The 11,532-nt window shown below is 41.1% G+C and overlaps 1 protein-coding gene across 1 annotated transcript; it reads right to left on the bottom strand.

Annotated features, from left to right (window-relative positions):
* Positions 1-114: 114 nt before the first annotated feature.
* Positions 115-9,792, bottom strand: LOC121941065 (NLR family CARD domain-containing protein 3-like). The gene is made up of 10 exons (XM_042483780.1): positions 9,725-9,792; positions 8,825-8,962; positions 7,819-7,923; positions 6,754-6,953; positions 4,777-6,562; positions 3,767-3,940; positions 3,371-3,544; positions 1,754-1,927; positions 649-822; positions 115-339 (listed from the first exon to the last, which is right to left on the bottom strand). The coding sequence occupies exons 1-10, from the start codon at positions 9,769-9,771 to the stop codon at positions 333-335; spliced, it is 2,979 nt and encodes a 992-aa protein (XP_042339714.1). The 5' UTR covers positions 9,772-9,792; the 3' UTR covers positions 115-332.
* Positions 9,793-11,532: the final 1,740 nt, after the last annotated feature.

Genomic DNA, 11,532 nt, shown 5'->3' with positions numbered 1-11,532 from the left:
GCAGACAGAAATTTGCAGGAATAGCCAAAAAATAATAATTAATTAAGCTGTTAAAAAAAAAAAAGAAAATTAAAAATTAAGAAAACAATCAATGACTTTATTGTATATCACTTTTCACACAATAACATAAAAAATGTAGAAAACAAAAAAAGAATAGTGAAAAAAATAATTAGACTGCAGCACTGAGAGTCATTTCCACTCCACCTCCCAGTAACATGGTCCAGTCCGAGTCTCTCCATACCAGTTTGATGCTGCTGCTTCGGCCTCTCTGGACCATCAGCTGATCCTCTCAACATGTCCACCTTTCTGATCACTCGCTCTGACCGAGATCCTTAGAGGCTGACGAGAGAAGAAGACAGAGACAACAGAAGTCATGAATCAGCTGTCAGTCAGTGATGCAGCACTTCCAGCATTGAGACCAGCAGGGACTTCAGTCCAGTTCAGACCAGGAGTGGAGCGGCTTCCTTTCAGCTCTCGTGTTAATGCGTTGGAGTAAACACGAAGCTCACACACCTGCAGAGACTCTGGCCATCGAGTCTGTTCACTCTGCACATTTCACTGCACATACTGGATCTCTGCTGTGAAACAAACTGTATTAACTACGATACAGCCCAAACCAGAACGGACTGACTTTAACCCTTTACCGACCTCAGAATCTCCAGTTTGCAGTCTGGACTCTCCACAAGGTCACACAGCAGCATCACTTCTGATTTCTTAAGTTTGTTGTCACTCAGGTCCAGCTCTGTCAGATGGGAGGGGTTGGACTTCAGCGCTGAGGCCAGAGAAGCACAGCTGATCTCTGAGAACCTGCAGGAACTCAGTCTGAACAAAGAATAAACGATGAAGATGAAAGTCATTAATAATCCAATCAGATGTCTTGAGGTTTCAAATGTGTAGCTCAACATTACTGTGTCCTAATCAATGAGCTGTTCCCTAAAATGAGCAGTGACTTTGTCGGCGTGTGATTGTGGATCATCATAATGTCAGCCTTCTACACACATCATCCAGATGTCTGCACAACATTCACACACCTATTCATGTCAACACACATCAAAGACACGCTGCCGATCTCAGTCAGCTCTGTCATTAGAAGATCAATACTGTAACGATCCTTTAAACAGCTGCTTTTAGAAATGTGTGTGTGTGTGTGCGTGTGTTCTTAAGGATCAATATCAATCATCCCTCGAGTTTCTCACACTGTCCACCAAAACAGCCTAATCGTACTCGTCATCTCAAAAAACAGAATATTGCTTTTGCAGCCGCGGCACATAAAACATGCAGTGTTATTGCTTTATAAGCAAAAAGGATCTACTTATATCATAATAAATAAGGAATTAAAAATAAATCTCACAAAGCTATTTCACTGTGCTTTTTCATATAGTTTAGAGACTGTGTGTGTGTGTGTGTGTGTGTGTGTGTGTGCTCTGAAAAATTAATATCACTGAGACATTATTTATGAAAACTTTGAAATAAACAGAAACCAGAGAACTATTTCTACTTCAGCGAGTAAACTTTATCGATTCAAACCACTTACTAAAAATTGTATATTGAAATTTACTCACAGTGGACATTTTCTACATTTTCTTTACGAAACACATCTATTGTGACTGAACACTAAATCCGTATAAGAAAAATTTAAATATGAATAAATGGAAATGTACATTTTTTTGGATCTAAGTTATGTTATTACATAATTAGTCCAACTGTTGTATGAATATATACGATCTAAAGCAGAAACAGTCAGTGAGCTGACCTCAGAGTCTTCAGTCTGCAGTCTGGACTCTCCAGAAAATCACAGAGCAGCTTCACTCCTGAATCCTGCAGCTCGTTGAGGCTCAGGTCCAGCTCTGTCAGATGGGAGGGGTTGGACTTCAGAGCTGAGACCAGAGAAGCACAGCTGATCTCTGACAGCCTGCAGGAACTCAGTCTGAACAAAGAATAAATGACGTCACTTTAGAAAACAAAAGGCTTCATTCACCAACATCTTCCTGAGTATCTTCTTAAATTCCTTCGTAAATTTTTCTGAAGTTCTTAAAAAAAACGTTGCCAGATTCATGACGATGTTCTTAACCGTCAGAATTGTTCACACTCGTTCTCAGACTGATGAATCTCGTGCCAGTTATTCCTGATTAGCGTAAGGAAACACCCACATATGCCCTTAAAAGGGCATGAGACTGAAGGGCCATGTGCAGACACAAAAGTCACAAGAGGTAAAACTGAGAAAATGCCAAATCTATCTATCTATCTATCTACATGAATATATATATATAAAGACTTCTGTGGTTGTGAAGTGGAGGTACTGCTGCAGGTAGAGAACTGCAAACGAGCGATGATATTTAGTGCCGCATATTCTGGATATAAAGTCACACACAAGAGATGCATGGGATGCTACCACACACTGTTCGAGTACTGCATCTGGAGAAGGGCGCAGTAGGGATGAGGTTAAAAAGAAGTGGTTTGATTTGAAATCTGACAACAAAAAAAAACCCAAAAACTGCAAAATTCAGATGAGAGCTGCACTGGAGGGGCAACAGCAGGCAGAGACCCATCTGAGCTGGACCGACACAACAGTGTGCCATCAGCTGAACGTCTGGACACAGACCTGAGCCCTGAGTCAGCGCCTTCATTATTATAAATCACAAAATGATCATCGTAGTTTAAATATTTTTATACTATACAACTGTGGAACGGAAGAAAACGCAATAACCACTTATTTTTCTCAAACATGTCAGCGCTTAAATGTTCATAAGAGCACTCTTCAGTGTGTGTAGGTTCTGTTCTTACTTAAGAGCAAATCACAAATAAGTAAACATTAGTGAATGTCAAAATGTTTGTGAAAAGTGCTTATGGGGGTTTAAAGAGGAAATTTTATCTTAAGAAAAGTTGGTGAATGAGGCCCAATTTTCCTGCTTGAAATCCTTCAGTGTTTAATTATGTGTTTAGAGGTGAAGAGAGTTCAGAAAGTAGAAGTTTTGAAAGTGGAAACTTAAAACACCTGAACTCAACGGGATGCAGCTTAAAAACTGTAAAATCGAAAAAGAGCCCTCGTGAATATTAATGACAACACGCTGCTGCTTCAATAAAGACGGACGACGTCAGCTCTTAAACTCTGCCAGCCAAACACAACGCATGCATTTAAAGACTTGAAATCAGATGTTAAATAGGTTCAGAGTAATTTTCTGTTTTGTATTAAGGTTTCAGCTCAACATTGCTCTGCCACAGTCAATGGATGAAACCACTGAAGAAGAAAATAGACTTCAGCATGAAGATACTCAGTGTGGATCAGGATAATATCAGCCTGCTGTCTGCAATTTAGTGTCACTACAACTTTCACATCATACCAACTCCAGAGTAAAAGTTGGTTTCTGACCTCAGAGTCTTCAGTCTGCAGTTTGGACTCTCCAGAAAACCACACAGCAGCTTCACTCCTGAATCCAGCAGGTTGTTTCCACTCAGATGCAGCTCTGTCAGATGGGAGGGGTTGGACTTGAGAGCTGAGGCCAGAGAAGCACAGCTGATCTCCAACAACCTGCAATTCATCAGTCTGAATAGAGAACAAATGAGATAAAGTATTCATTTTTGTTTTGATGAATGTCAAACTTGATGATTTCATTCTGATCATCATTTCTTCTGATTTGTTACCAATAGATCAACCATTTGGAAAGACTGAACATTTCTGTCAAATAATTTGAGAGTTTTGTAACCTCAGTCAAGGATATTATTTTAATAGATACCAAAAAAGGAAAACCTTAGCAAGTGAACTGACCTCAGAGTCTCCAGTCTGCAGTTTGGACTCTCCAGTCCAGCACACAGCTGCTTCATCCCTGAATCCTGCAGGTCGTTGCAGCTCAGGTCCAGCTCTGTCAGATGAGAGGGGTTGGACTTCAGAGCTGAGGCCACAACTTCCCAGTGAGTCTCACTGAGTCCACAGCCAGAGAGTCTGTCAAGACACACATATCACAAAATATGTTATTATGAAAGAGCACACTTTATATTTACATCACGCATTTGATGATTAACCAGTGTGCAGTATCCTGGGACTTGAGAGGTAGACCGAAAAGAAAGGAGTGGCAGTAGTCAATGTGAGATGTAACCAGGGTGTGAATGAGAATGGTGGTGCTTTCAGGTGTGAGAGATGGGCAGAGGTGATTAATGTTACTGTTGAGGATGACACCCAGACTTCTTACCTGAGGGGAGGGACAAACTGCAGACTTCTCAATGATGCGTAAGAAACTGTCACATTTTGTCAGGGTGGATTTGGTGCGGTTGTCGTATGTTGTTAACCACTGAGAATAGGGCCTTTGTTTTCCCTTAACCTGAGTTGATTAGACCTGCATAGTAACTGGATTTTTCTGTAGAGTGTGTTCTTGTAGTAAAAAAAATGGTTATTGTACATTTCTTTGTGAACAACAGGTCCAGTTTTCTAGTCTTCATTGTGCAGGTGTAAACCATGAGGTCCTGTCTACCCCTGTTCAGGGCTGACAGGACATAAGACTGTGATGCAAATTCAAAAAATGTACTGCAGGAATTGTATGATGCCATCAGCAGCAGCATGCCCAAGCAGCCGGTTGGAGTCTTCATAGTAGCTTCTGATTTAAATCAACTCATCCTTCAACTCCAAAGATGTAGCAGGATCAAGGACTAATTTTAATCTGAAAATCTACCTTAATACCTTAATAAATCTACCTTGTACCTTTAAAGAACATTAAGAATTTTAAAGTGTGTATAATGTGTACCTAAAAACTGTTTTATGATATTAATCACATCTGGACTTACTGAGCCTTTCTGCAGTTCCTCACAGCTGGAATCAGTCTGTATTGTCCCTCCTCTGTTGTGTTGTACTTCATCAGGTCCAACTCATCAAGAACCTCCTCTGACATCTGCAGCACGTAGGCCAGAGCCGAGCACTGGATCTCAGAGAGTCTCCTCTCTGATCTGGTCTCTGACTTCAGGAACTCTTCGATCTCCTGATGGACTGAGTCGTCGTTCATCTCCAGCAGACAGTGGAAGATGTTGATGCTTCTGTCAGGAGAGATATCGTCCGTGTTCATCTCCTTCAGGTTTCTGATGGCTCTCTGGATGATCTCTGGACTGTTGTCAGTCTGACCCAGCAGGCCTCCCAACAGTCTCTGGTTGGACTCCAGAGAGAGGCCATGAAGGAAGCGAACAAACAGGTCCAGGTGACCATTCTCACTTTGGAGGGATTTCTCCATGGCTCTCTCCAGGAAGACATCCAGGGATTTGTAATCATACTGGTCTGTCCCCAGGAAGTCCTCCAGGACCTCTGTCCTCCTGTTGGTGTAACAGTGAAACACGTAGACTGCAGCCAGAAACTCCTGAACGCTCAGATGGACGAAGCAGTAGACGGTTTTCTGGAAGATCACGCTCTCTCTTCTGAAGATCTGGGTACAAACTCCTGAGTACACCGAGGCCTCTGTGACATCCAGACCACATCGCTCCAGGTCTTCTTGGTAGAACATGATGTTTCCTTTCTCCAGATGTTCAAACGCCAGCCTCCCCAGCTTCAGAACAACTTCCCTGTCAGCCTCCGTCAGCTCCCGTGGACTCGTCTCATCATACTTGTGCTTCTTCCTCTTTGTCTGAACCAGCAGGAAGTGTGAGTACAGGTCGGTCAGGGTCTTGGGCAGCTCTCCTCTCTGCTCTGTGGTCAACATGTGGTCCAGAACTGTAGCCGTGATCCAGCAGAAGACTGGGATCAGACACATGATGTGGAGGCTCCTGGATGTCTTGATGTGTGAGATGATTCTGCTGGACAGCTCTTCATCGCCGACTCTCCTCCTGAAGTACTCCTCCTTCTGGGCGTCGGTGAAGCCTCGTACTTCTGTTACCCTGTCAACACGTGCAGGAGGGATCTGATCGGCTGCCGCGGGTCGGGAAGTGATCCAGACCAGAGCCGAGGGCAGCAGATTCCCCTCGATGAGGTTTGTCAGCAGCAGGTTGACTGATGACGTCTGTGTGACATCAGATACGACCTCACTGTTGTTGAAATCCAGAGAAAGTCTGCTTTCGTCCAGGCCGTCAAAGATGAACAAAACGTTACAGACGGCGAGCTCCTCTGCTGTGACCTTCTGTAATGTCGGATGGAAAACATGGAGCAGCGAGAGGAGACTGAACCGCTCATCTCTGATCAAGTTCAGCTCCCTGAACGAAAGCAGAACCACCAGACTGACATCCTGGTTCTCCAAACCCTCGGCCCAGTCCAGAGTGAACTTCTGCACCGTGAAGGTTTTTCCAACGCCAGCGACGCCGCTCGTCAGAACGACTCTGATGCGTTTCTGTTGGTCAGGTAAGGCTTTAAAGATGTCGTGGCACTTGATTGGAGTGTCCTGGAGGGTCTTCTTCTTGGACGCTGTCTCAAGCTGTCTCACCTCATGTTGGGTATTAACGTCTTCGCTCTGTCCCTCTGTGATGTAGAGCTCAGTGTAGATCCTGTTTAGGAGGGTTTCACTTCCTCTTTCATTAGTTCCTTCAGTCACACGTTCACATCTGCTCTTCAGACTGATCTTATGTTCGTCTAAAACCTCCTGCAGACCAACATCTGCTGACAGAGACGGAAAAATATGAGACTAAAGAAAAAGAGAAGCCATGATATTCAGACAAATAACAAAAAAAGGTTTTAAATGTTTGATCTTCAGTTAAATATTTAATATTGATGCAGAACAACATAAAATAAATCAAGAAGAATCCTGTTTTCTGACTTGTTGACATCAGAGGACAGATGTACAGTCTTACTTTGTACAGTGCTGGTGTGACTGCCTGTTCTGGATCCGTCTCCACACTGGGGACAGGAGGAGTCTCCTGATGAAGCAGACTGGTCCCAGTATGAGGTGACGCACTGACTGCAGAACCAGTGTCTACAGCTGGAAGAGACTGGATCCTTCAGGACATCCTGACACAGAGCACAGCAGGACAGCTGCTCCTCCTTCTCCTCTCTGTGGAGACGAACACAAACTTCACCTCCTGCCACCTCAGCTGAAAATAGTTTGCTTTATTCACACACTGAATTTCTTGCAGTTCGAATATCTCTTGGTGGAGCTTCATGAAACTCTCCCGATAAATATTGCGCTCGACTGTAAAACAGTTGTCAAAGAGCAAAAAACTTCCTAATTTGTTTAAACATTTCACTGCAGTGAAACTGTTCTTGATAGGAAGCAGCCAGTCCTCACTTATTTTTAGTTTTGGTGTTTTTGGTGGAAATTCAGACAAACTTGAGCTACAGGTAAAACTGAAGATGTGGTCTGAACTGGTACAAAGATTAATCCCACACCTCAGCAAATTCATATCATTCACCCTTTAAGTCCTGGACTGTTTTGAAATCCACATGAAAGAATATAGAGATTCAATTATTGTGATAAGACTTTTTTCCATTTCGCCCAGCCCTACGGGCTTATAAATAAAATTGACATGACAAAATTACACCAAGTCTGTCCCTGACCTCCAACACACATACAAAGACACTGTCACACACTTTCACACACAACCCTACACAACTAACTGACCTTGTTTTAGTACTTTTATTCCTTCCCTCTTCTCTGTTGCTCTTTTTTGTTTGTTTACAAATCTGTCATGTATGCAGTGTACTCTGAACACTGTTGACCAGTTGAACATTGATTCATATCAGATCGATACTTGAAGCTTATCTGTGTTTATATCTGTGTATCCTATTTCCATTCTAATGTCTTATTTTAGTGCTAATATGTCACGTCATTATAAAAACAGTGTTGTAGCGGCGATCATCAGAAAATATTAAAAACTGAGTCATCTTCAGGTCAGTTCACAGCAGAAACAGTCTCTTACTTTGTGTCTGAAGGTCCAGGTTCATTACTGAAGAGTGGAGGATTCCTTACAGACCAGTCACTCTTCAGAGACAGACAGACGGATCCTGGAGACTTTGCTCTCTGTCTACGGAAACAACAAATGTTTTAAGCGCATAATTAGTCCATGTAAAGAGCAGAGGTAACATTAATATGACACATAAATAAGATTTGATAATAAAAACAGATACATTTGTTCATTTCTCCATCTGCATCTTCTGAACAGTAGTTTAAGAAAGCAATATTTACAACTTCACTAAAGTCTACTGTGGTTATTTACTGTGAGCTACTTTTATTGCACTCTAATCACATGCATCACAAACCTCAACTAAGAGCTAAACTGAGTGTCCTTGTTGTACTGAACTGCATTCCTTTATTATCCTCTACTGCACAACGTTACTGAGATCTACTGTGCTTATTCACTGTACTGGATTGTGTTTCTGTACTCTACTCTAAGCCATTTTTTTACTGTACTCATTCTTTTTACACTCTACTGTGTTTTTTAACTTGCCTGTGTTTACAATCACTAACCACAGGACGTCTGGTTCTTGTGCATACATCTCCAATGCTACTGTGATGTTCATATAAAATAAACTATAACTTACTAACTCTGCCGTGTTTCTTCACTATAACCTACTGCACTTTTTACATGTTCTGTGTGTGCAACCTGGAGGAATTTCAGTATGCAGTCCTGTATTGTACAGTGACAATGAAGCTGAACCCTTCATGCAGGTAGCACAAAGATATGTCAGATTCAGCAGCTGCAGCTGTTCATAAAATGTGTAAGATACAAGTCTAATCAACATTTGGATAAATATAAGTCAGGCTGGATCCTGTATGAGTAGATACCCAAATTTAAATGATCCTCCTTGACTGAATAAAACAATACTTAATGTAATTTTAAAAACACAGTGTTGTAGTGTAAATTATTAGATAATATTAAAACTGAACCATGTTCAGGTCAGTTTACATCAGAAACTGTCTCTTACTTTGTATGTGAAGGTCCAGGTTCATTACTGAAGAGTGGAGGTTCATCTTTAATTTGGTCATTTTTCACAGGCAGACAGATGGACACTGGGGACTCTGGTCTGTCCTCCACTTCTTCCAAATAACTCATCTTCGTGAATCTGAGACAAAAGGACACACAAACACACACAGTATAATGAAGTCAGAACTTTACCTATACAGTCAGTTACTTCGTATTTACAGACACTGATCACATATCGAGTGGGTATTTTAATGATATAGAGTAGGGGAGAGCGGGGTCGGTTGAGACACTTTTGTATCATCACAAAAATCTTTCCAGTACTCACAGACTACTCGAACAGTAATGAAAATAATTTCTGGGTGTCTGCTAACATTTTTTTTTTTACAGTTTTTAGACCACAACACAAACATGAAAGGCAATATCAGCTCAAATTAGTTACCATAGATTATGTGATAGTAAATCACAGTAATCATTATGTAGAAACACTCACCCTGCCTCAGATGACCTGTGTGTGTGACTGCTGCCGAGTTTAAAATGGAATCTGGACAAACTGGATTTCACTTTCAGCTCCTCCCATTTTATTTGAGGGAAAATGTGTCAAGTCACAAACACACTGACGCTGACTTTGAGTCTCACCTTCAAAAGACTTGGGTCTCCATCTGGACTCAAGAAGTGGGAACCGTGGAAAACCTTCATTATGATTTTGGTGCAATAACATCAGAAATAAAGGTGTCTCTCTGCTCTTCTCTGTGTCGCCTCCTGTTTGCAGGAGGGCGAGGCTGCGCCACGCACATGCGTGCGCGCGCGCGCACACACACACACACACACACACACACAGTAGAGTTTATTTTACTGGAGTCAAAAAAGTATCATACAGTTGTGGAACAGGCAGAACACAAACCTGCAGGGATGTGACGTCACTCTGCCTGCAGTAACTTGCTTCGTCATGCCAAAGTGCTGAAGTGAACTCATGTTATCCTCCAAAACTGACGAAACTGGAGACAGACAGGAAATAAAACGTCAGTGACATGAAAGCGGTTTAAAGCGCAGATTCAGAAGGTCCGCAAAGTCTGCTGTCAGTTGGAGCCAAAAAGACGGAAACACAACAAATGTTTTCCAGTTTGATGGTTAAATTGGTTGGCCAGTTGTTCCAATTGTTGTTATTTTAGTTATTCTGTTATTTATCATCCCAGAACAGAGTGAAATAAAAACTGCAATATGTGTTATATGCAATATGAAAAATTATATTCTGAAGTTGATCTGGTGAACTCTGGTCTCTTTGGGATCAGATATCATAAATACTGATATTGATCAGTTTTTGTCTTAAGTACATATTAGTATTTTTTAGTATTTTTTCTAAAATGTTTGTATTTATTCACCTAATTAATTGACTGTTAATTTCAATAATTTATTCATTTGAATATTATCTGGAGGGCATTATCAGTTTACTTACACCAGTCAAAAAGTACAATCAGCTTTGACCTACTGACTGAATAACTTTCCTTTTCATATATTTCAACACATAACAAAAACTGTCAAATCTTCTGCAGCAGGAAAATGACTCTGACACATTAATGCAGCCAAAAAAATCATCCAGAAACATTTTACTGACACACACTGACTTACTTCACTGCCGGTATAAACGCAGGACTTTTACTTGTAGTGGAGTACTTTTACAATGTGGTATTAGTATGTTTACTTCACTAAAGGATCTGAATAGACTTCTTTCTGTCCAAAATACAAAAACTTGGCACTCACCTGTCCTCCCAGGTGTTTAACTTCCTGTTGCTCTGCAGGCCAGTTGTCTGTTCAAACTGTTTCCTCCCTCTGCTGCACGAGCTCACACACAACAACACAATCAATAATCAATACAATACAATCAAAAATCAATACAGCAGTCACAGCAGCTGCTTTCATTCAAACTCCGCACTGACAAAAGGAAGAGTTGATTTAAAGATAACACTCACTACAGGCTGAGGTCATGTGAAAGATGCGCGCTGCCCCCTGCTGGGCCGGAAGTATAACGTCATCATTTTATATTCTGAATATTACAGTTTTTCTCCATTGTACACACCATAGACTGTATAAAATACACACAAAGTATAAAGTACACACACAAATGATGAAACTAAACTCACAATTCTGAAAAGTTGAAGCTCGTGTATCAGCAGCAGGACTGATTAACTCATTTCAGTTTTCACTCCAGTAAAATTCAAAATCACATTTTTGAAAAAACTCTGATCACAAACTGCATCATTCAGCACACTTTGTTCACCTGGAAAACACACTGGTCTTCAAACTGCCAAACTCTGATTACCAGCTGGTCTCTGTCACGTCTCACCTGTTCAAACTCAGTAAGCAAAACTCTCCAATCATGCATCAGAGCACAAAGGAGGCCTCAGGTGACCTCTGCTGAGCTGGAGACAAATAGAGCAGTGAGGACAACAGAGACGAAGACCTGAGATAAAAACTTTCATTTTTCAGGTGTCTGCATTGCAGTAACAATTTGATATTTGCTCCATTACCTATTTTACTTGATTTTATTCCATAAAAAACAAAGTTCAGTAACAAGAACCACAATATGTGCAGTAGATAATGATTTGGAAGTAAAAAAAAAAATAAAAAAAAAAAACTTCAGAGAGAAACATACAGGAGGAGCGAAATGAAACAAAAAGAAACAAAATGAAAAAAATAAAACAGAACAAATAA

Source organism: Plectropomus leopardus, chromosome 3 (assembly GCF_008729295.1).
Source record: "Plectropomus leopardus isolate mb chromosome 3, YSFRI_Pleo_2.0, whole genome shotgun sequence".
NCBI classification, from domain to species: Eukaryota; Metazoa; Chordata; class Actinopteri; order Perciformes; family Serranidae; genus Plectropomus; species Plectropomus leopardus.
The sequence above is the reverse complement of the archived record's forward strand: the minus strand, read 5'-3'. Positions and strand labels throughout refer to the sequence as shown.

Excerpts from the sequence above, each read along its gene's own strand:
- LOC121941065 (XM_042483780.1), bottom strand. The coding sequence starts at position 9,771 with ATGACGAAGCAAGTTACTGCAGGCAGAGTGACGTCACATCCCTGCAG. Across the intron at positions 7,924-8,824 it reads CCTGGACCTTCACATACAAA|ACAGAGAGCAAAGTCTCCAG; the intron begins GTAAGAGACAGT and ends TTGTTTCCGTAG. Across the intron at positions 3,545-3,766 it reads TGCAGACTGGAGACTCTGAG|ACTGATGAATTGCAGGTTGT; the intron begins GTCAGTTCACTT and ends TTCTCTATTCAG.